We start from the raw sequence: 25671 nt of genomic DNA, 5'->3' as shown, positions 1-25671 counted from the left end.
GAATTCAGATGCAGTGTGTTCTGTCTCAATTAAAACAAAATGAAACAAACCAGTCCATGCTCTTTCTGGTACTGTTATGTGTTTGTGATCCTCTCTGTCCCTTTCAAGTAAGTGATTCTTGAAGAATCATAGGACTTTTAGGCATGTGCATTACTTTGAGTTAAAAACTGCACAATTTATTGATGGTAGATAATGAAACAGTAATCTGGCTGCAGGAGTGCCCTCAGGGGACTGTCACTTTAGCCAAGGAGAATGATGACACCTTTGATGGCATTGACAATCAGCAGAGTTTTATTTCTATAGTTTCTTTTCTATTTTTGACTTTTTTTTTCTTTTTCTTAGTTCAGAAATGTGATGACCTTTGCTACTTTATCCCCTCCCCCTCCAAAAGGATTTGAGTGATTATTGTAACACATACAATGTAGGGGGCGGGTAAAAACGTAATGAGTAGGGAAGTGAAGGTGAAAGGAAGAATGAGCATAGAGAAATAGGATGAGGGCCAGGCTAAAGTTATGAAAAAGGCATATGTCAAGCCAGAAGCCAGGCGACCATCACAGCATCCTGGCCCATGCAGGTTCGCATTGGATTCGGATAGTCGGTAAAGAAACAACAGAGCCAAAAACTGGTGGGCCATAGTCTTTAATCCTAGTTTGCACCCGGCGGGCAAGCAAAAAACACACACTGGGCTCCAAAACCCACTCACATTCAGTGCTCACAAAGCTACTGATTTATCCAAGTTTCCTAGAATCAAAGGTTTCTAGCTCACCAGACTTATTCACCTCTGTTCCCCATCTCCTTCCTTCTCCCTACACAAACTCTGCACTAACTGGCTTCTCACTCAACACTCCACCATCTTGGCTGCTTCTCCTGGCCTCTTCCACATGGCCTTTCTCTGCTCTCTGCTCTCTCCTCTAATGATAATCCCAAGAACCAAGAGAGAGCAAGCTCCCATTCTGCCCCCATTTTATAGTGTAGAAATCCAAACCTTTAATCCAGGGGTCCCCAAACTACGGCCCGCGGGCAGCATGCAGCACCCTGAGGCCATTTATCCGGCCCCGCCGCACTTCTGGAAGGGGCACCTCTTTCATTGGTGGTCAGTACTGTATGTGGCAGCGCTGCAAAGCACTGTCGCTCATGTATAGTACTACTTCTGGTGATGCAGGACGCACGCGTCACGCATGGCTCCGGAAGTGCGTCATATCACTTGTTATGGCTAGCAGTGACAAATATGGAACTGGACATTGACCATCTCATTAGCCAAAAGCAGGCCTATAGTTCCCATTGAAATACTGGTCAGTTTGTTGATTTAAATTTACTTGTTCTTTATTTTAAATATTGTATTTGTTTCGGTTTTGTTTTTTTACTTTAAAATAAGATATGTGCAGTGTGCATAGGGATTTGTTCACAGTTTTTTTTTTATAGTCCGGCCCTCCAACAGTCTGAGGGACAGTGAACTGGCTCACTGTGTAAAAAGTTTGGGGATCCCTGCTTTAATCCAATATACAAAATAGGGAAGTCACTAATACAAAGTCACTTCTGTGAGGCATGATTGGATTGTACCACCCCACATCAAAAAGGGTGGGAAAGGCTTAATCCCAAACCAAGCCCCAGGCTACAACGATCCTGCCTGCCCTCAACACACATTAATATCACCTGGGCAACGGCCTCCACGTGGGCAGCGCCATCTTTAACAAAGTGAGCATAATACATTTTATCTGCCCAACAGCATAGAAGAAGGTTAGCTGTTCCAGGAGGGCACAGACGAGCCTCTGTACTAATAAACTGTCCGCAGCAGCTTGCAGGGCTTTTCTGATCTTACGTGATAAGTGTATTCCTTTCTTTAAGGTTATTGGTCTGTTTGGTGTTTGCACTTGGTAATGCTGTTCTTCATTGTTTATTGGAATGAAGTTATGGAAAGATATGGGTTAGGTTTCTCAGCATTGGCTTTCCAGCTCTTTGGAAAACCAGAACTCACTTTTTCTGTGGTGCTTTCCTTCTGAAGGCTTAGTTTTGATTAGTTTATCTTGTTACCTACTTTTTTCTTTCTCCAGCATCTGGTATAGCATGAATGGGATATTCTTGAGAACATTTAGTTTTAGATGCCTTTGTCAATAAGATAAAAAGACTTAATAGGAAAGTGACTATAAATTTAATCATTTATATTTCATCCAAATACTGTATTTTTATGACCTTGTCCATGCCAAAAATCATTTGTGAGCTTCATCTCTTTTATTCGAACTGAATATTTAAGGTTTGTTACAATTTTTCCAGTTGAAAGTGGCAGAAAACCCAACTTGAAACTGGCTTCAGCCAACAGAGGGGATTTATAATTTGAAAGATGCAGAGGTAGCTGTGGAGTCAGGTTTCTTCTCCGGCTCCCGTGGACTGGCTCCTGTGGACCAGCTCCACATGGTCCCTGGGGTCACGAGATGTGGCAGCAGCCCCAGCTTTCCTCTCAGTGAGGGGAGGGGTTTCTCTTCTTGAGGCGCCACATCGAGATCCTGGCATTCAACTCAGAGGGTGTGCCCTTTCCTGGGTCAGTCGCTGGGATTAGGCCATGTGGCCAAACAAGTGTCCACATTCAGCCCCTTAAAATGATAGCATTATACTCTTCTCTAGCCTCTGAATCTAGTTTTTGCTCTATGTGTAGACTTCCTGGATTTAACATGTTAATTACTTGATAATATAACAAATATTTATTGAGTTCTTACTGTGCATAGGCACTGTAAGGACATGAATACATTACATTGTAGATTAGTAAATTGTCTTATTAATTCCTTATTAAATGCTTTATTTTTTATTTACTTTTAGAGAGAGGGAGAGAGATGAGAAGCATCAACTTGCAGTTGCAGTACCTTAGTTGTCCATTGACTTGCTTTCTCATACATGCCGTGACAGGGCGGGAGGGGGGGCTCCAGCCAAGCCAGTGACCTTTGGGCTCAAGCCAGGGACCATGGGGTCATGTGTATGATCACACACACAAACCGGTGACCCTACCCTGAAGCAAGACGAGCCTGTGCTCAAGCCAGCAACCTTGGCATTTTGAGCTGTGCCACCACACGGTCAGGCAACGCTTTATTTTTTAACAAATTATTTTGGAAATAAATCTTCCAGGTTATTTGGTTACAAGAAAGTTTATTACTTTAAGTATTTTCCTGTGTTTTATAGACCAATTTTTTATTTTTGCACTTGAATATTTTCAAACTTTCTAGCTCACATCTCAATTTGGGTAGCTGTTTTCTGGTATTTCTCTGTATACTTTTAACTCAACAATGAAAACTGTGGACAACATAACGGTTTTTCTTTTAAATGCAACAGGAAGTGCCCCTGTGAGATTTGTCAAGGATCCTCCTCAATTCTCTAGTCTTTCAGTGCTAATGAAGATTTATTAACATGGTGACATCTGTGCTCTGCGCTTAGTTGTTCATCTTGATTGACTGATAAAGTTATTGAAACAACGGAGTTGAGCGGGGTTTTTGACAAAGAAGTCCAGCATCTCTTAAATGTACATTGGGCCTTTCCATCATGACCTCATCACTTCCTTTGTGTGCGGATCCCACAGCGCTGTGGTCTAGACCTGGTAGGTTTAGTTCCTTGCGGCAGGTGTGAGCAGTGACTGTCCCCTGTTGAGATGAGGTGCTTCCAAGGCAGTGCGTACCACAAACACCGTGGGAGAGCCTGACAGGACCTGGGCTAGAAAAACTTCTTAAGAAGATGGACAGACTGCTCTGTAAGGGCCCTTCCGGCTCCAGAATTCAGTGACGTCTCTGGCGTGAAGCGGTGAGAAAACTCCACTTGCCCAGTTTCCTGGAGGAGACAGACAGGGAGGGGAGCCGGAGCGCCCTGCCCGCTTGGCCGCACGGCCGCAGCCGCAGTGAGGCCCTTGCTTGGGCAGGCCTTGCCCCTCGCTGAGAGGCACATGCATTTGTTCTCCAGCCCAGTGGATTGGGAGGCGCACAGCTTATTTGAAAACAAGGTCAGTTTAGGATATGAGAACAATGAATAAGAGAAAGTAGAGCAAGTGAAAGTTTACTATAACTTTAATTAAGGAATGATAAAAGGTGCCCCTTTATGTCTCAGCTTTGACAACTCACTTTTTCATGCTACTCCTAGATAATGAAGCAAAAGTTTGGTGACCACTGTTTTCTACCCCTTCACGTGTCTGTGTGTGTGTGTGTGTGTGTGTAAAATTTTAAACATTGAGGCTTGACCAGCTTAGAATATGTATTTCTCTGGGACAGGGTCTGGGTAAGTCTCTAAAAACAAATATGTATTCAAGAAATGAGCAGTGTTTAGAAAATAGTTGAGGGCTCGTTTACACGGTGCACGGTTTGAATCTGAAGGATTTTTAGCAGGAGCAACTTCTGTGCTACAGGTGCTTGTTCAGAGTTCATGATGAGATGGAAGTTTTGAAAGTCTGGAAGTGATTTGTAAAATACCATTATTTGATTTTAAGTTTTAACACTCTGAAAACAGTGAAACTGTATTCTTTAAAAATTATTTTATACTTTTTTAGGAATTTAGCCATCTTTCTCCCTTTAGTGAACCAGGAAATTACACAGCTTTATTTCCTGAAATAATTTTTAATGCCAGAATAGTTGGTTTTGAGAATTCTTGTGTTTGTTGAAGCATTTAGTATCCTGACATGGTCAGTAAACTTGAATGAGTAAGCGGTGTAAAGTGATAGATTTATGGGTTATGATGTGGTTTGACTCTAATTGAGTCAAACCATTGAGAGTAGGTGGAATAATATTCCTCAAGTCATCTTCCTGAAAGTGATATCTCTTCCTAGAAAAAATGAGAATGTTTTCACTATATTGGAGAAGAAAAGTTTTCACTATGTGCTAATGTTCTCTTTAAAACACAGTAGACTTTGCTCTTTCTTACGTGTGAGTAGGGTAAGGATTTGGCTCAGTGTATTACGGGCAATCAGATCTTGCACAGAGGCTTCCAGGAATTCTCTAGATGTTTTTGGCTTATGAGAAGGGGTGAAGGGACTGGAAGGGGACAGCCAGCACCTCTGCGGGAGCCCTGAGAGGGAAGTCTCTGGACTCGCTCGGGGCCAGGGGCCCTGGTGCAGGTCGTGAGAGCAGGTGGCTGTCAGTTCTCAGAAAACAAGGCGAGGGTTCAGTTGCCTGGAAGTCCTCTCAGGTGTAACACAATATGGAGAATGGAGCTTTCTGGCCAGGTAGCCTCCGTGAGCTATCTAGAAGCCACAGGCATTGAAATGAATTTGGGATAGTATCTTTGTCACTTCAGAGTGCCACCAAACTTTGAACAACAGTGAAGGAGAATGGCCTGGAAATAAGGGGCAAGGGGCTATGGCCAAGCCCCCAGGTAACAGGGAGGAAATGCCAGTTACTCTGGAGGCGTCCTAGAGGAGAGAGGGCTGAGACACCTGAGCAGCAGATCTCCATTGTGTGCTGGCTGCACCTCAAAAAATAAGGTAGACAAAAGAATCAATTAAAAATCACCTGTATTTAATTCTGGATATTTTGTGTGTATTTTTTATTAAATAAAAATAGGATTATAAATTCTGGTTTTATAGCCTTTATTCACTTAATGTTTCTTGAATATTTTTCAGTGTGTTCTAACTTTCCTTTTATATATTATAAACTCCTTTTGGGTCAATAAATATACTACTCCTACAACCATGATATTTATTTGGTGGACACATAATATTCTGTCTCTGGATAACCTGTAATTTATTTAACCAGTCCCCATTGTTGAGCATTTTCCCTTTGTTATTATGAAAGTGATATGATCAACATCTTAGCTATATTTTTGGGTAGATCTATTTTTTCTTTAGTATAATTTTTTTGCACATGAAATTGCTGAGTCAAATGAAGTGCGTGTTTTTTCAAATCCTGAATATGTATCGAGAGGGTGCACGCAGGGGGTTGTTCCAATTACAGTTCAATCAGCAGTATAGATGAGTGACAAGAAGATAAAATTTGAGAATAAATCAGAGAAAATTGCTCCTTTGGAGAGCAAATGTCAAGCAAAGGAAGTGACAGGCAGTGTAGTTCAGGAAGACTGTCGGGTTTGGAGGCAGATAGAATTGCAAATCTGCCGTTATTGACCTCTGGCAAGGAGACGTCTCAGCTCCTCAGTTTCTTGCTTTGTAAACCTAAGGTTTTATGAGAGCTCATGAGATCGCGGTAGCTGTAGTGTCTGGCACCTAGTAGGCTGTCTGGCACCTAGTAGGCGTTTGTCAGTATCAATTTACACCCCTCACAATTTATCCTTTTTTGTAAATTTTCATTTATGTTTATCATTTTCATTGAAAACGAGGTTAAATTTACGGTTAAGTGGTCTCCTCTAGCCTGCACAGCATTCCTAATTGGGCCACAGATGTTAACTGGCAAAGGCTCAGATGTACTTAATTGAACAGTTCTCTCCGCTCTCAGGATCTGTGGGTCTTGGATAAATCCCACTGGAATTGGGTTCAGACTGATCTGACCCGGAGGTTGCTGGGGGAATCGGTTCCTTCTTGGCAACTGCGCCTCTCACTGGTGCTAGTACAACTGGGGATGCTTGTGTCTATGCCGGAAATAGATTATTTTGTTACATTCTGTTCTCCGTCATGTTGCTTAGAATAGAGATTCCCTTCTCCCCTCATACATCTAAACCCTGCCCCTCTCCGGCTTCTCCAAGAGCCCTGGAAAACCTGTGGCATTTTTGATCCATGGGTGGCAGCCGTGAAATAGACAAGGATATTTTTTTACCCCTTGGAAATTACTCAGGAATAAGCTGTATTATTTTGATCCTTGCTGCTGTTTCTGAGGGTTACTACATAAAATATTTTTTCTAGCATTTTAACACACTTAAGTTACAGGTGTTTAAGATGGACTCAATTTTGGGGAAAAGAATTTGTTTTTATTTTAGTTGTCAGATTACTATTTATGACATAACAATTTACGTAATTAGTTATATGACTAAACAAAAGAAAGCATCACTGAAAATTACACAAGGTAGTGTTAAAATATTACCATAAGTACCAGATGTTCATTTGGAAAAAAGATCAGATAATATGGATGAGTAAAAATTTAGAAAGAAAAATCAGCCTTCATCTTCTACCAAAGAAAAGGAGCTGCAAAGGCCGCTTTAGTTGTGTTAGCTTCTGGCTTCTGGAATCTTAGCTAATCATTCAAGATGAGATAACTGTCCATACATTAAAAGTTTCGTTTTCTTTTAAATGGTAGGGTTTAAAGAAAGTTTGGGCTCTGGCTTCGAGTCCTGATTTCGCTATGCTTTGGCTGTGTTTGGATCTCCAAAACCTGGCCAGTAGCAAACTTCAGTTTTCCTCCTTCCTGTCCTTGTGTTTCCTTCCACTGCCTCCTTCTCCCCAGGCCCTTTCTTCCCTTAACTGGTCTTCTAGCCTGACAGTACTCTACGGTGCATTATCTATGCGTGTGTTGTCTGCAGTACAGTGGCTAAGAATGAAAGTAGATTACCTGTTTTAGTTATATGTCACCTGGTAGCTGTCAAGTACTGTTACAATAGAGCACCAGCATGAGGAAAAGAAGGTGGTTTATACATTAAAGCCGTGGACCACTGTTCAGTCCCCCTGCCCACTTCTCAGTTCTTTAAGCAACCTTGGAAAATGCCTTTAAATTGCGAATTAACTTTTTATTTTACAACCTGATTACTGTACAGTATTATGTGTCTTAGTTTTAGAAACAAAGTAGCTGTTTTGGTGCGAAGTTGCTGTTTCTTATAGGTTGGCATCAAACATATAAACAGCCTACATTCTAAATCCTTTTTTTTAAACCTTTTTTTAGAATTGATTTTAGAGAGAGAGGACGGGAAAGAGAGACGGAAACATTGATCTCTTCATGTGTGTGCCCTGAGTGGGGATCGAACCTGCAACCTCTGCGTTTCAGGACGACAGTCTAAGCAACCGAGCTATCTGTCCAGGGCCATTCTGAATCTTGACAAAGCTTTGTGGCCCTGTTTTCAGTACAACTACTGCTGCTGCTTGGAAAGCAAACCTGAGAATTTGGACACAATAGGATAGTCCCTGATTTGGATGAACTTGAATGCTTGCCTCACTTGCTTTGAGGCAAGGACAGCCTCCACTAGCAACAGAATGGACACCCTGTGGCTTTCAGGCCTAGATGTAGAGAGCTGGTGTCATATAATCTCCTGAGCCCCCGCTGTGTAATCTTCAGGACACATTCCCTCCCTGGATAGAGGTTCCCGGCGGAGAGCATGTTACCGCCCCGTGGTTGCCATAGAATGGATCTTTCCTTGAACTGTCTCTGTTCGGTAGCCCATTTCATTATCATGGCGCTCTTTGTTCTATATCCTGCCAGTAGGGCGTGTGGAAGTGTTATAGGAACAAAGACCTAGGCTGAGCATAAAAATTGACTTTAGACATGTACTTCCAAAGGTAAGTGCTGGCACGGATGCCTCCTCTCGTAGCCCAGCTGGAATTGCATTGGTTGTAAAGAACGAGAGACTGTTTTGTAGTTTCTCTAAGAGACTTTCTTCAGCATGCTTCATTCATTCCAGCTGCCAGGGGTCATTTTTCTGCTGAAAACAGTTTAATAGTTGTCTCATCATTGCCTCTAGCAGTGTTTTAAATATTAAAGTTTAAAAGATTCCTAGCACTTTATTTCAAAATATTTATAAAAACATACATGGTTTTTGTACTACTCACTTCCTCTCTTTATCAGTGGGTTACTGTTGAGCAGGATTTTTTTCTCTGTTCTTGCATCTGGCAGATGGTCCCCACGTGTCCTAGAAAACATAGAATCTTTCTTTGCTGCTGGCTTGAATAGCATGGTTTTGGCTTGACAGTAAGCTTTATTCCCTATCTCTTGGTCAAAGAACCTCCCCTCCACCCTTGCCAGTGTGTTGTATGACCCCCTTCTATCCCTCTGACAGATATTGTTGAAATGGTATGTATACTGAGTTGCAGGAAAAAAAAAGTCTCATACACACTGATAAAATATTGGCCCACACACCTGGGAAGGATTGGCCTTGTACTGGTGAGCAGTAGCATATGGTGTAAGACCTGCTGTCTGCAGGACGACGTCCCAAGTTCGATAGAATGGCTGGTACTGGGGGGGACCTCTGTGATGCGGTCCCCCCCCCCCCCAGCTTTTTCTCATCTCACATTTAAATACCGTAGTAATGCTAAATTCTTTGCACATCTTCCAATAGGATGTGCCATTACTTAGCTCTTTGGCTTTGCTTATGTTATTTATTTTGAATGGAATGTCTTTCTCTCTTTTTCTCTGCTGCCCCCTACTCATCCTTTATGGCTTAGTTCAGGCATCCTCCTCCTTTGGGTGGGTTAAGTCTGTTTGCGCATGTGCCTGTGTGAGTGCGTGCGCGTGTGTGTGTTTACACTGCACATTCTTAAGGTTCCCTCCTATGAGCTGGACAAGGGAGAGAATGTCTTCCTTGCTGTTCTGTCTGCAGATTGATATAAGTTCAGATACATTTTTTGTTGAATGGAATACTATTTGAACCATCACTTTTGTTATCTCAGCATGATGACAGGAGCTGGAAGAGGCTGGTATAGATTCTGAGAGAATTGGTTTAAAGAAAATAATATATGGGATTTTTAGAAAACCTATAATAAGACATTTCTAAGTTAGAGTGATACCAGAGAGACAGTTAACATAAACTACCTCTTTGGCTAGCTTTGAGAAGAATTGCCTCTTTGAGAAGGAATCAGGGCAGAGTATTCAGAACAATCCGTTTAGACACAGACCCAAGTCAGCTTTTGTGAGTCCTTCTCCCAGCTAGCCAATTAGAAACAAGGGGCTTGCAGCCATTTTCCTTTTGATGTGTGGTTCCTATGGCAATATGAAGTGAGCCTAGGACATTTCTCTCCTACCTTATTTAATAACTGTTTGCTTTTGAAAAATGCCCAAAGCTATTATTCTTCTTGTCTGTACTGACTTACACAGTGTTTCTCAGCCTGGCCCTGGTTTTGGTTTCTGGTGATACAGTAGATATGACAATTAATAAGCTACTACTTTCCTTAACTAATGTTATAGTCTTTGGCTATATAACCTACAAGTATAATCAGCCTAATGGGGTGCTTGCTAATACTAGGACCCCTGGGAATCATATCCTGTTCTCTATGAACAATCCTAAATTAGAATACTGGTCTTTACAAGTAGCTAAATGGAATTATACCAAACATTTCTTGGGGTTTCTGCCCATGAAAGGCTTCCCTCGTAGCTGTTTCCATTGTGATCTTCCTGGGTTTCTGCTGGTGCTCAGGCTGAAGTCTCAAAAGGAAAGAGGCTTAGTTTGTATTGTTGTTAGCTTAATAATTTGGTCACTAAGTGTTGGTTAAAATTGGTAAATACCCAAGGTATGGAGGTAAGTTCTTCAGACATGTTTAACCAGGTGGTGTTCTAAAAGTTTAAATATAGGCTACTTTAAAAGTTAGCTTTGGCAGAAAGAAAGAGACAGTAGTCTACATTGTGAATATAGCCAATGTGAAGAAATCTCTGCATTAGTCAGTTCAAGAATGATGGATAATAGTCCACAATAGTCAACATGGGTTTCCAACTAGGTTCTGAAATGTAAAATTAGAAGCTTCAAGAATCAATTACTGTGTGTGTGGTCCTAGCTGCATTTTAAAGCTCTTAGGTTGATACATGTGGAACTTTTATTTTTATTCCTTATTTTCACATTAAACCCATATTCTCTTGGTCTGTGAGATCCACGAGAACCCTGTGTAGACTAGCAGTGTAGCTTTCTTATTGAAAGAGGGGTATTCTCTCTCCCCCATCCCCTTCCCTCTCTCTCTCCTCTTTCCCTCTGTCTCTGTCTTTCAAATCAATGGGAATAAAAGCTGGGTGTGTTTCCTAGAGTGGCATTTTCTGTTGAAAAGACTGTTTTCCAGCACTGTGGGTAGTCGCTTAGCTTCAAGGCGGCCGAGTGGAAAGTAGGGCAGGTCGATACCTTCATGAATACTGCCCTCGCTCTCCACCCCGCAGCATTTGCCCTGGTGTTTCAGTGATTCATTCTTGAGAATTAGACCTTTAGGGCGTCCTTAAAATTTTTTTGAATATAGAAGTTCAGTATCAAGCTTTTAAAAATACTATAAATAAACAGTTAATATATATTTTTTTTTCTGGAAGACATTTTTATATAACACTGAAGGGGAGAGAGAGAAAGCACACAGAGATGACAGGACAGGAGAGAAAGAGTCGGCCCAGTATGTTGCTTAGCCACGAAGACGAGCGACGGAAGAGCAGGCTGTCCAGCAGCCTCCGTCCACCTCAGGGCCGGGCCGGAGGGAGGCCGTGCAGGCCGGACCCGCAGCCTCCGTCCACCTCAGGGTCAGGCCGGAGGGAGGCCGTGCAGGCTTGTCCAGCAGCCTCCGTCCACCTCAGGGCCGGGCCGGAGGGAGGTCGTGCGGGCCGGGCCCGCAGCCTCCGTCCACCTCAGGGCCGGGCCGGAGGGAGGTCGTGTGGGCTTGTCCAGCAGCCTCCGTCCACCTCAGGGCCTGGCCCGCAGCATGCCTGTCCACCTACAGCCTCACACTGGGCTACATCTTTGGTCATAACCGTCATGTTTCGAAATTAACTTCTTAGAACTTTCTTAAGTTCTCAAATTTTTCTTTAAGTAATTGCTTTCCATATATTTGTACATGCTGAATAGATCACTAGATGGTTAGGAAACCTTGGGAAGATCATTATTATTATTTTTTGGACTTTAGTGTCCTCACTTCTAAAATCAGGGGTAGAAATTTGTAGTAAATAGTCTTCCAGTTTTTACAGTTTATGATTCTTTGATTTATTGAATGTAAAAATTTGTCTTTTTTTTTTTTTTTTTTTTTTAAGTTTTGGACCCCACGTTATTAGCAGAATCTGACAGGGTGCAGTATCTTATACCTTTATGGTTTTTACCCTTTGAGGCAAATACATATTAAACCTTGCAGAGGGAGCTGTCTTTACTGAATGAATGCAAATTGATTTGCAGGTGAGCTTTGGTGTTAATTTGGAAATAGTTGGTGCATAAATGTGTAACCCTTAAACTCTAGTCTCGGATCCGAAGGATTCTGTTGATTTGGATAACTACAAAGATTCCAAAAAAGAGACTTAAATGGAACTAGGAGGATGTGGGGAGTTTATGTGAATCAGGCAATCTATGTAATCTGTGTATAAACATGTGGTGTGTCCGGGCCTTTTCTCTGCCCTCTACATACATACGGTATGTGCTGATGTAAGTAGACTTTTAATAAGCACTTGCTAGCTGTCTCTGGATAGAGAGTCTGTTGGGGAAAGAAAACGGGTTTGTGTCGCGGCAGAATTAACTTCCAGCCCCAGTTCTGCCATCAGTTAGCGCTTGTTCTCCTGCCCCTTGGACAAGTCGCGGTTTCCACAAATCAGACTCTTTCCCCGACCCCAGTTTCCTCTTCTGTAAAAGGGAATAATAGCTGTCTTACGAGGGTTTTGTGGGGTTTACCATATCTGCTGTCTAGCATATTACAAGAGCTCGACCAATGGCTGCTATTTTCATTAAACAAACATTTATTGAGCATCTTTGGTGGCACTCGATGAATGTGTTGGGGTGACACAACATGTATGCCTGGAGAATCAGTGTTATACTTCTGGTTCTGGCTGTGGTAAGGTAAGCGTAGGAATAAAGGCACGCCTTGGGAATGTATGGCGGGTTCCTTGTTACCAAAAAAACTTAGTTTTAATTCCATTTGATGCCTCTGGTTTTGTATTTTTTAACTGCCTTTTCGAAATAGTTTCAATATAGTTGTACTGTAGGTGAGATGGGACTTAAATGGCAGGTGCTGGACAGGAAGCCAGGTCTACCTGATTTCAAGCAGAGCAGTCTTTGTTTATATCACATTGAGGTGACCATAGACGTATCTACTAAACCAGAACACTTTTGAGAATGAAAATTATGCTGGACCGTCCCAAAAAAACGAGAATGTTTGACCGTCCTAAGTATAACCAGGATAAACAAGTGTATAGTGTCAGGTCTAAGACTTCTCGGGGATTTTGGTTAAACCCCAACACCCACCCTCATTTTTTTTTGCATGATTATTGATTTTACCTTAGTAAATTAATTGACGTTAGCTCTGAACAAGTACTTGTGAATGCCATAAGTAAACTGATGGCTTTAAAATACTAGCCATAATATGTTTACTTTTATGTTTTACCTTTTTTCTTAATTCCCTGAAAACCAGCAAGCTTTTATAAGAGAATGGGAATAAGTAAATAAAATAGGTTTTTTTATTATTTTTTTTATTATTATTATTTCCTGTATTTTTCTGAAGCCGGAAACGGGGAGAGACAGTCAGACAGACTCCCGCATGCGCCCCACCGGGATCCACCCGGCACACCCACCAGGGGGTGATGCTCTGCCCCTCCAGGGCGTCGCTCTGTTGCGACAATAAAATAGGCTTTTAATTCTTGCTCATGTCAAGTGAACTTCACGAATGAAGTGCAAGATGAAAATTAAGATGTCCCTAAATTTTTTCTTTGGGAAGGCAAAGTGGATGACACTGAAAATCATGTTTTTAATGAGCTCTTTTTTCTTGCCTGTACCTATCAATCTGTCACTCATCTTTCTTGTTCCCTTTGCTTTATGTCTCTAGGTTTCCTGTGATTTTATTTAGGGAAGTGCAAAACTGTAACTGCATGATATTAATTCGGGTGATCAGAGTTTTTACAAAAGAGGCTCCAGGGCTTGTGGAATGAATGTGGGTTTTACTAGCCGACAAACCCAGGTTTGAGTTCCTGGCTGTTCCCTCTGCTGTGTGTCCTTGCAAATGACTTAACCTCTGAGCCTCCGTTTCCTTACACAGTGGCGTGGGAATTAGAGAAACATTTCAAGTGCCTGGCACATAGTAGGCTGTGTATTGCTGGCAGTTGACTATGTAATTATGTGACAAGACCAGAAACTTACTTTTATGAAGTTATAGTCACAGTCTCCCCGCTAATCTTATTTTACACTCGAACTTTCACAGTTCCCTTTAGTGGGTTTTTATTTAATCATCCTCTCTCCCTCTTGACTCTCTGTTCACTGTATCCCGAGGGTTAGCGGTTGGCAGCAGAAACCTTATAACAGGACCGAAAGTGGGCCCTCTCCCAAGGTTTTGGTAAGGTGTCTGTGACCACCAGCCCTGACCTCCCACCTGCCGAGGGTGCGCCCCCTGCCCGACTAACATTCAAGTTGCCTGTGTGAAGGAGTGATTTGTTGCGGCCTCTAACTGCTTCTTCTCTTCCTTCCTTTTTGTCATCCTGCAGTGTTCTGTGCCAAGGTCTTTGTGGCTAGGCTGCGCCAACCTGGTAGAGAGCATGTGCGCACTGAGTTGCCTGCAGAGCATGCCCAGTGTCAGATGTCTCCAGGTGCCTCTCTTCTTTCTTGTTGTAAATGTGTTTTTTTACGTATGCCATGAACATTTGTTGAAACTTGCAGTAGTGTGTTAATCCAATGTTAAGTCTGCTAAATGTTCTGTGTAACCCTCTGCTTTCCTCCAGCCTGGGTGCCCACGTGGAGGAGTGAGGACCAGGAGGGGCCTTTCTGAGCAAACGGGTCTTCGGCTGAGCCCGGTTCTGCCCCTCGGTTCTGCTCCTGCTTTTAATTCTTTCCCCCTCCCCTGAACTTGCGATCCTCCTGTTTAATAGTTGTGCCTGCGCCCAAAAGCCCTGACAGTTTCCATTTGGCTACTTTTAACAGTTCCTCGTTGTTGGGAGGGCTTTATAATTAAAATGGTGGTTTTGCTATTTTGAAACTCATCCTTTTGGCTTGTTTTCTCTCCCTCCTTCCAAAAAGGAGTAGGGGAGAGAATCACTAATGGTAGAAAGCCTCAAATTGAAGTTTATAAAGATCACAGCTTTATGCTGCCAACAACTGTCAGTTTGGGCCACTTCCCAAAGGCCAGATCTGACACCTGTCCTCTGGGTCCACCCAGTTTTCCAGGCCGAGGCCGGCAGAGAATTCCACAGATAAAAGTAATACGTTTTGGGGGGACGGGGGAGGGGTTGCCTAGAAAAAAGAAAAAGAGAGAGAGAGAAAGAAAGAAAGAAAGGAAGGCCAGTGGGTGGGCAGCTGGACTGCCTCACTTACTGGGAGAGAGTCTAAGAGCCAGGGCAGAAAACATTGTGGCTTTACTGGAGAAGCTCTGCTTAGAGAGAGCATGTATTTAATTAAAGTATGGTTTCAGTGGCAGTATTCAGTTTTCATCGCTGCATAGTCCAGATAGTTTAATATATCTTTAAAAAGCATTATTAAATTCCTGGCATCCTGTGGAGACTGCCCTGTGTTAGGGAAACACAGTAACAATGAAGAAATGAGTTAGAAGGATATGATGGATGTCAGGGATGACTCTACTGTTCTCAAGGTTATCTTTCTATTCACGTTCCGGTCTTTAAATGGAGCTGGGGAGCCCGGAAGGAGGAAAAAGTCCTTCCTATTGGGATCATTCATTTTGTTTATTTGTTGGCAAACATTCAGATTAGCATTGGTGTGGTTATCGATTTAAATATTGCTTTCTTTAGAAAATTGTACTGTGATTTCACTAACACAATTAACTAGAGCTTGAACTCAAGATAAGATGCATTGTCTTAGAACCTGCATAATATTAAGGTGTGTTATAACTCCTAGAGGCCGGGTCGGTGTTTCAGCGAGGCTCAGTGAAATGTATACTAAATTGGGAAAACAGCTTCTCTGCATGCGATGTAACTTTAACAAAAATGTTCTTGAAGTGGCTGCGTTATTGCTTGTGCTCTCCTTGGTACTAAGTAACGGATATTTGCACTATAGTAATAGTGTACATCTTTGTCTCTTTTTCTGAAAATGCTTGTTACTTGAATGTTACAGTTGCTTTTTAGTGAGCTGATCCAGGTTTGTTTTGTGTGTGTATGTGTTTTTCTAGAAATTTAAGTAGAGGGAGAATTATAGTTGTTAATGAGATCTAGAAGTGTGAAATCTTTTTATTGCGTTCAGTTAAAAGCAAACTGGCCAACGGAAGGCATCACTCGGTGTATTTTGAACAATGCTGGGAATTCACAAGGTGGGGTGAGTTGGGAGGAGGTATGGGTTCCTACCTTGTTGAAGATGGGAACCCAAATGTATTAAAAGTTTGTCTTTGACTCAGCTCTCCCAGAAAAGATCATTTAAGAGGGGAAAGAAAGGAAATTGCCTTGATGGGACTTTGAAATAGGGTGAAATATTGAATGACAGAAACTCATTAAACTGTGAATGGAACAAATACGGTCTTTCAAGATGTATAGGGGATTTTGTTTACTTATGTTTTTATTTTCTTTAGTGTATAAAATGAAATATGTACTCAGCTGATTGAAATGAGAAAATTATTACTCTATTTTGCTCCATTTGTGAATTGGAAGTCAGCGTTTATTAATCAGCCTGGGAGACTTCCTTTCTCCCTTCCCATTGGTTTTGTGTGTTATTTTAACACTGGCAGTCCTCCTCTCCACCTTCAGTCTCCAACCTGTGCTAAAAGTTAGTGACTTCATTTGGGTTTGAGCTTTCAAAGAATACCAGCTGCTTATTTGCTCTGTCTCTGGTTTATCTCAGAGGTGAGTCCTGATGTTGCATACACCTCTTGGCAGCTTGTTGTAACTGTGCCCAGACGAGAAGGAACAGTATGTGAAGAGCCTTGGTCGCCTAGGCTTGGGCTTGAGTTGTACAAAAGGGTCGCCCTTAAAATGATCACACACTGGACCCACTGACAGTTGTGGCTCTAGCTAATTTGCCTATTTGTATGGCTGCCTTAATGTACTTCCTGAAGAGCAGGAGTAAAAGTGTAGAAACTTTTAAGCCTAATGCATTCCGTATAGTTCTGCCATTAGTTATACCGGAAAAGGCTTAAACAATAAAAACCACTTACCTCAATAAAACTGTTTTAAAAATCACGTCCAGCTGTCCTGGGTGCTTCTCATGTGTTAGCTTTGTGAAACCGTGTGAGGTGGGGTTTCTCTCCCCATTTTTCAGAGCTGGAAGGTGAGTCTCACAGGTGATGTGTGTGACTGGACACAAGGTAACATTCACAGTGCTGTGAGGTGGCGGGGCTGGCATTTGAACCCCAGATTGGCCTGATTCCAAAATTCTGCCTCAGAATGCTACTCTTTCTGCAGTTTTCCATCTTCACTTTGTGAAAATTGTTGGTATCTGGTGTATAGCTTGTTTAGTCAATATTTCAAAATAAAAAAAGAGATACCTGCCAAATACCTATAGAGGGTGGATTGCATCCCCTTGACTAGATGAGCCCTCTGAATCTGAAAGCTGGTGCAAGTCCTCAGTGGCTTTTCTGCAGGTTCCATTCCGTGGCTATTTACTGAGCATTGGTGCGTGCCAAGGCCTGTACCGGCACTGGGCAGATAAAGGTGAACAGTGCAGACTTGTTACCTGCTTTAAAGGAGCCCATTGTAGCAAGCAGACCCATGAACAAAGATCCGGACTGACCTGCAGCGTCCAAGGGTGTTTATGTTTAAGAAAGCTCAGACCTGTATGTGCTTTTAGAAAAATGTGAACCAGTTACACTAGAACCAAACCCTCATCATCTCGTAAAACAGTTGAACTGGAATATCTGGATGTCTGTGAACTGAGCTGAACTGAATCAATATTTCAGTTGGTTCAGATATCCAGATTCAACCGGTTGATTGTTAACCTCAGATAATGAGGGTTCAGGCCCTGGGAGTGTTTGCCAGGACTCCAAGACTCCTGTGGCTCGAGAATCATGTCAGCGTTAATAATAGTATCGATCATTTATTTCCCCTTCCTATATGTCAGGCTCCAGGCACAGGTTACCTCTTTTAATCCTCAGTGAAGTTGCCTATCCTGCCTTTTTTGTATATGAAGTTGAATTGACTTGCCCAAGGTTACATATTTATTTTAAGTGGCAGAACTGAGTAATGAACCGAGGCCTCAATAAATACAAAGCCAATGTCATCACCATGCTGTAATGACATCGACTTGGCAACTGCCATTTTAGGTTGAAACGAATTCCTCTTTAGTTTTAGGGTTAGAAGCTTAAAACTAATGTACTCAAATGTAGAGGTTCAAGGTTAGGGCTGACAACTTTTCCTGGGAACGCCATCAGCAGGCTCTTCGCTGGGGCGAGTGCTGGTAGCCTTTTCCAAGGGTAGGACAGATACTTGGAATGACAGCGCGGATCATGTGAATGAGTTTTAGTGCCTCCTTCCTAGCTCCAGGGGGCGTAGTTCCCGAGGATAATGTAACTTCGTAGCAGCTGCTTTTCTTGTTTCTTTTCTTTGTTTAGTCCGCACAGTGAGCCACAGTGCATAGCTGCCAACATAGACAGCGGCACCTTCAGTGAAGCTTGGTAGAAGAATCCTGGCGCTGGGGCACACACTTCAGTTCTAGTCCTGTCCCTGCTGCGTCACAGCTCTCACACTAGGCCAGTTCCTTTCCTTTCCTACCTCCGTTTCCTCAGCCTTCAGCATGGAGGTGGTTGTATCTACAGCGTTTTTGAAGCAGAGGAAGATGATCGCAGCCTCTCTTAGTGATCGTCTGCTCTTGTGGGGGCAGAAATCCATGTCTTCACTGCTTGCTCCTGGTTCCCCGTTCAAGAGGGGGTCCCCGTCTTAGATTCCCAGACAGAGGCAGTGTAAGACAGCTGAGACCCCGAAGATGACAGTGTTGGCCTTTGTTCAGGGCCCATCTCTGTTATGTCCCACGGGCTGTTCCGTGTCCCTTTTTTAACGACTGTCATTAGACATGATCATTACCGTTTCTTGTTGCTTATCCTGTCGCATTCTGGGGCTGATCATGTAAAGGCTTGGAGAAACCTTTTGGGTTGTTTAATGGTAGAATCTTTAATATGTTGTGAACATTAAGAAATACATATTTCCTCTCGATAAGAAATTTTACAAAATATAGCTACTAAAAAATCCATTGGTGATCTCACCAGCACCCAGAGAGACATGTGGTCTGTTTTCTTTCTGCCTCTGGCCAGGGAAGACTCCACCAAACTGTGTAGGTTCTCTGTGTTACTGTGGTGGTGATGACTGTAACAGTGGTGTTTGAAATGCCTCAGGGAACCCCCAGAGGTTAGAGTCACCGTAGGGCTGAGCATACTCCCCTCCCACTTGTACTTCGCTGGAGCAGCTCTGCGTTTATCTGTTTTCTGCAGCAGGGCTCTTATAGAATTTTTTACATAAAGTCTCACTCCTGTGGACAATTTCATACACACAGAAATAAAGAGGAACATTTAATTCAACCTTAAACAAGTTTAGAAATTCCGCTGTTCTTAGTTCAGCTCTGTCCTTCAACTCTTTTTCTGGGGCATTTTAAAGCAAATCTAAGATGGCTTAAATAAAAAGGAGTTTGAAAATTCTTAAATAAGGTTCAAAGAATGAAAAATAGTACAATTGGTGCTGAGGGTTATAAAAGACATGTGACATGTCCTTCAATCCCAGGTCTTACTTGTCAAAGGATCACTTTCTGGTTTCCCATTATTCTCGTCCAGTGGTCGGCAAACTCATTAGTCAACAGAGAGAACCAAATGTCAACAGGACAACGATTGAAATTTCTTTTGAGAGCCAAATTGTTTAAACTTAAACTATATAGGTAGGTATATTGTTATTAACTTAATTAGGGTACTCCTAAGCTGGCCAAAGAGCTGCATGTGCCATGGTTTGCCGACCACTGTCTTAGGCAAAAGCTTAAAAAAAGTAAAAATAAAACCATTGTATATTTATGTTATTTTTAATTAATAACTTTTTCTTTTTTAATAAGAATATGCCCTGGTCGGTTGGCTCAGTGGTAGAGCATCGGCCTGGCGTGCAGGAGTCCTGGGTTCGATTCCCGGCCAGGGCACACAGGAGGGGTGCTGCTTCTCCACCCCTCCCCCTTTCCTTCCTCTCTGTCTCTCTCTTCCCCTCCCGCAGCCAAAGCTCCATTGGAGCAAAGTTGGCCCAGGCTCTGAGGATGGCTCTGTGGCCTCTGCCTCAGGTGCTAGAATGGCTCTAGTTGCAACAGAGCGACGCCCCAGATGGGCAGAGCATTACCCCCTGGTGGCCGTGCCAGGTGGATCCCGGTCAGGCGCATGCGGGAGTCTGTCTGACTGCCTCCCCGTTTTCAACTTCAGAAAAATACAAAAAAAAAAAAAGAAAAGAAATTTTTTTATTCTTTTTTAAGTGAGAGGAAGGGAGATACAGAGACAGACTCCCGCATGTGCCCTGACCAGGATCACCCAGCAACCCCCATCTGGGGCCAATGCTCTGCCCATCTGGAGCTGTGCTTGCAACCAAGCTATTTTTAGTGCCCAAGGCAGAGGCTCCAGGGAGCCATCCTCAGCGCCTAGGGTGATGCGCTGTAACCAATCAAGCCATGGCTGAGGGGAGGGGATGAGAGAGAAAGAAAGAGAGAGGCAGGGAGAAGCAGATGGTCACTTCTCCTGTGTGCCCTGACCTGGAATCAAACCCAGGACAGCCACATGCTGGGCCGACGCTCTACCACTGAGCCAACCAGCCAGGGACAATTAGTATCCTTTTCAAGTAATAATATATGTTGATCCATACCAACATATAAAAACTTACTGTTTTATAGCTATTTAATAGTATTCTATCATATGTCTTTGTCATTTTGTTTTTTTGTTTGTTTGTTTGTTTTAAACATACCCAGTTTCCTATTCAAGGAACTTTCACCTTCAGATGTTTGTTTTTGTTTGTGTGTGTAGACTAGCACTTGACTGATTTCACTGAGCATGTGTCTTTAGGCTTGCATGATTATGTGTGTAGAAGTACAATTGCTTATTTGAAGAATATCAGTGTTTTATTACTAAGTTGTCTGTATACAGACATATTGATAATCTCTCCCACCCGCCCCTTCAACCCCCAGCAGATGTAGATAGCTTGTTGTCTCCCTTTTCATATTTATTTTCTTTGTTCATAGGAGGATTTGTAACCACAATTACAGGGGTCCCCCACCCTCTTTGGGCTCACCCTATAATAACTACACCGCAGCTGTCTTTACTTCCTTTATTTACCTGAAGTTATGGTGCAGACATGTCCCCTGACTCATAAAGTCTATAAATCTTTCATCAGTGGTACTTTTATAGTTTGTAGATTGGGATGGGTGAGGAAGAGGAGTATGTATTTTATTCTTTTTTAAATTATAACATGTATAGGAAAGTGCAGAAGTATTAAGTATGTAGCTCAGTCATTTATCACAAAGTGGGCAGTGCTCTTTCTTTATGGCTCAGTGGTTTTCATGGAAGGTAGACCAGTGTAGTCCAGTCATTGTCACAGCTCTGGATATCATTTAAAAATATTTTCACTTTTAAAATATTATTAAAAATAACCTACCCTTTGTTCAAAACTAAACTAATAGTAAAAAGTGACATAGTAACATGAATTAAGACTTTCTACCATCATTTTAAATCACTGCATAACACTCCATTTAATAGATACATTACTGATTGTAAGAAACCCTTTCTTCTGTATAAGGACTGCTTTCAATTTTTGAAACATTTTAAGTCATGTTGCTGAATTGTTCTTTTGAGAGGCTGGGTCAAGCCTGACCAGGTGGTGGCGCAGTAGATAGAGCGTTGGCCTGCGAGACTGAGGACCCAGGTTTGAAACTCCGAGGTCATCATCTTGAGTGGGATCATAGATATGACCTCATGGTCGATGGCTTGAGCCCAAGGTCACTGGCCTGAGCGAGGGGTCACTCGCTCTGCTGTAGCCACCCAGTCAAGGCACATAGGAGAAGACAATCAATGAACAACTAAGGAGCTGCAACGAAGAATTGATGCTTCCTTTCTTGCCTGTCTGATCCCCCCTTCTCTCTCTTGCTAAGAGAGAGAGAGAGAGGCTGGTTCAAATTAAACTCCAGCAAGCTGTGGATGAGAGTCCCTTTATATATGCCCTAGGTGGCTTTGGATATTTTAATTTTGTCTTTTTTTGCCATTTTAATGGATAAAAATATAAAAATAATGTAATGTCATAATGTATATTTGCTTGCTAGTTAGATGTAATATATTTTAAAATAATTTAAAACATTTAATTTTTGGCCATCCATATTTCTTGTTTTATGAGTTATCTCTTCGTTCCTTTATCTTTACATTTTTTTATTGATGCCTTTTTTTAAGAATCACTTGTAGCAACTCTAATTGCAGATATTTACCCCACTTTGACATTTGCCTTTCAGTTTTGTTTATACTGCTTTTGCCCTGAAGAAAGTTTTGAAAGAAAGTTGACTTTTTATGTGGTCACACGGCTTTCCTTTGCATTCCTCAAGTGCTTTGTGGCTGTATGTTTCGCGTTTAATCCTTCCGTGTCTCTGTAATGTATAGTGGTGCACACTCTGAATTAGAGGTCCACAGTCTTCCTAAGTGGCCAGTCTGTTTTCTGTATACCATTTACCGATCTGTTCTTCCCCCCGTTGATTTGAAACCATGTGCTCGTGTTTCATTTCCTTGTATCCAGTGATGCCCACTCATGGAAGTCTCTTTTCAGCTTTGGCTGTTCTTGCTTTCGTTAGTATCATCATCATCATCATCATCATCAGCCTCTGTAGACCGGAGGTCCCCACGCTGTGCTGCCTTTCTTTACAGTATCTGGTTAACAATGAATGATAGGCTTTGAAAGTTTAGTGTCAAAGATTCATTTTAACATTTTTATAAACAAGAGATTTTTATCCATTCTTATTATGAATTGGAAAAAAAATTTAAAATCATTTCCATGTTATATTTTCTGAAAACAGGGTGCCTTGGTGATTAGCAAGTAAATCCCTGTCTTGCTGAGAGTTCTGATGGCAGCACCAGGCCTGACACAGAGTGCCAGCACTCCGCAGATCACGTGCCCTCCCCGTGGCGGAGAGCCTCTCTGGGAAAAGGAGCACCCAAAGCTCATTTTCCTGGCAGTTTTAATTTTTGGTTTCCAAAACAGTGTGTAGGATGGATAAGGTTTAACAGTGTGCTTTGAGGATGGGGAAGCAGGTGAATGGGATTCAGACCACATTAGAAGATGCCTTTAGGACCTGACCTGTGGTGGCGCAGTGAATAAAGCGCCGACCTGGAATGCTGAGGTCGCCGGTTCGAAACCCTGGGCCTACCTGGTCAAGGCACATACGGGAAGCAATTACTACCAGTTGATGCTTCCTGCCTCTCTCCCCTCTCACTCTCTTCTATCTAAAAACCAATTAAAAAAAGGTCTACATTTTCCAACAAAATGTGATATATCTCACACTATCCATGTGTATTATGTTGCTTGTAAAAATGCTGGCTTTATACATTTTTATTTATATTGTTTTGTTTATGAGAGTGACACTTTTCCATCTAAAAAATTTTAGGCAGAAATTAACCATTCAGCCATAATCTCACTTCCTTTTAGTGTTTGTTCTTTGTTTATTTCTTCTTGACATTTCTACATATGTATGTGTATATATATACTATATATATGTATTTGTTTATATATAGGCTTATACAGTACATAATGAATTACAACCCAATTTTTATCAATATGGTTCATATTAGTAAACTTAGATTTTCATTGTAGACTCTCGTCTGGGCATACAATAATTTAATTAGTGTCTTATCAATGGACATTTAGGTCATTAAAATTTAGTGTATACTTAAAACTAATTATTTAGGTTATATTAGTCATTGGAAAAATTCTGAGTTGAAGGATATGAACTTTTTTCAGGCTTTTAAACTTTGATATATAAGGTTATTTTGACTTACATTATTTATCCTCAGCAGTATGTGATTATAATAAAAGTCAGTGCCCACTGTAGAAAACTGGAAAACATAGGCAAGCACAAAGAATAAATTAAAAAGCTTTGTTTACCTCAAGTTTAATGGGGAAATAAAATGAATAAAACACACACTATTTTAGGTGGTAATAAAGGCTGTGAAAGAAAAGGAAGATAAGGCCCTGGCCGGTTAGCTCAGTGGTAGAAGGCCCAGCGTGTGGAAGTCCCGGGTTCGAACCCGGCTAGGGCACACATGAGAGGCGCCCATCTGCTTCTCCACCCCTCCCCCTCTCCTTCCTCTCTGTCTCTCTCTCCCCTCCTGCAGCCAAGGCTCCATTGGAGCAAAGTTGGCCCGGGCGCTGAGGATGGCTCCTTGGCCTCTGCCTCAGGCGCTAGAATGGCTCTGGTTGCAATGGAGCAGTGCCCCAGATGGGCAGAGCATCGTCCTCTGATGGGCATGCCAAGTGAATCCCGGTCAGGCGCATGCAGGAGTCTGTCTCTCTGCCTCTCACTTCAGAAAAATTAAAAAAAAAAAAAAAGAAAAGGGATAAGGCATTACAAGGTTTGGGGCTTTAATATTTTATGAGTTGGGGAGTCATTAAAGAATTTGACTGGAGGAATAATTGATCTGGCTGACAGGTTAGCAGGGTCTGTGTAGATAGTAGAATGAAGAGAGGAAGGAGGGAGACCAGCTCTGAGATTGACCACGTATTTGGGTTTCCAGAGAAACTGAACCAATTGCAGGTAGGTAGGTAGACTTTTAGAGAATTGGCTCATTAATTCTGGGGACTGGCAAGTTTGGAATTTGGGGCATGTCAGCAGGTTGGAAACTCAGGTAGAATTTCCTCTTGTTGTGAGACAGAATCTGTGTTCTCTGGGCTTTCAGTTGATTGGATGAAGCCTACCTACGTTATGTAGGCTAATATGCTTTACTCAGAGTCTACTGATTATAAATGTTAACCACATCTACAAAATACCTAACAGGCTAGTGCTTGACCAAACAGCTAGCTGCCACAGCATGGCCGATTAACATGAAATTAACCATCACAACTGCTGACTGAGAAGAAACCCAACTTGAGAGTTAGGGCTACAAGATGGAATCAAAGGCAGTTCATGACCAAGTGAAAAACTGAAAGATGAATGTGACATTGGTAAAAATGATACCAATCTTGTCAGGCCAGTGTTATGTATATCTCTAGTATCTCACAAGCATTTGACAGCGATTGGGAGTTCGGAGGCTCTTATATGGTCATAAGATACCATATGGGTGTACTCGTGGTGGTGAAATGCTTGTGGTAATAATGATTCTTCATGAGGATCAGTCTGTTTACAGCACTCATTTTTGGAAGAACCATAAGCATGTAGGAAACTCAGTTAATGAACAGTTATGCCAGATACATTGACTAACCTTATCTTTCTTGATCCTCTGAGCAACTTTGTAACCTAGTTGCTATTATGTCTTTTTTATACATGAGGAAATTCAGATTCAGAGAGAGCTTGTGACAGGTCTAAGGGCACACATCTACAAGTGGCCAAGCCAGGGTTGAAATTTAGTCTCTCTATTCTAATATACCTTACTGCCTCTTAAAGTAGAAACTGTTTTCATAGAGATGATTATTTTAAGTTGTTTTCTAAATCTTAGCCCAATTACGCAATAGGAATGCTATTTATGTTATTATACTAGTAGCTTACACGATCAAATATCTCTTCATAGAGGCCTTCTCTGACCACCCAATCTAAAATAGCTTTCTGCTTTTCACTTGGTCCCTTTACCATTTTATTTTTCTTCATAGCACTTAGCAGAGCCTGAAATTATATTCCATGTTTGTTTTTTCCCCTCTGTCTTTCTCCCTCATCAGAATGCAGGTTCCACAGGAAAACGGGTCATGTTATTCACTGCATGGTAAATACACCTGTCTCCAGACCAGGCCCTGAGTAAGCATAATAACTGGACTGGGAAGGCATGGCCGTCTACGCTGTTAGGATTAGACG

General features: G+C 42.0%; 1 protein-coding gene across 6 annotated transcripts in view; it reads left to right on the top strand.

Moving 5' to 3' along the window:
* The window catches only part of FBXW11 (F-box and WD repeat domain containing 11), a 117820-nt gene that overhangs the window by 31239 nt on the left and 60910 nt on the right, over positions 1-25671 (top strand). For 3 of the 6 annotated variants that reach the window (XM_066388069.1, XM_066388068.1, XM_066388070.1), the window contains one exon: positions 14244-14345. The exons of the other annotated variants lie outside the window; for them this stretch is intronic. In XM_066388069.1, coding sequence (XP_066244166.1) covers positions 14244-14345 — 102 coding nt within the window. The remainder of the gene's footprint in view (positions 1-14243; positions 14346-25671) is intronic. 6 annotated transcript variants of the gene reach the window in all.

This window comes from Saccopteryx leptura, chromosome 6 (assembly GCF_036850995.1).
Source record: "Saccopteryx leptura isolate mSacLep1 chromosome 6, mSacLep1_pri_phased_curated, whole genome shotgun sequence".
Lineage (NCBI taxonomy): Eukaryota > Metazoa > Chordata > Mammalia > Chiroptera > Emballonuridae > Saccopteryx > Saccopteryx leptura.
This window is presented reverse-complemented; position numbering and strand designations above follow the sequence as displayed.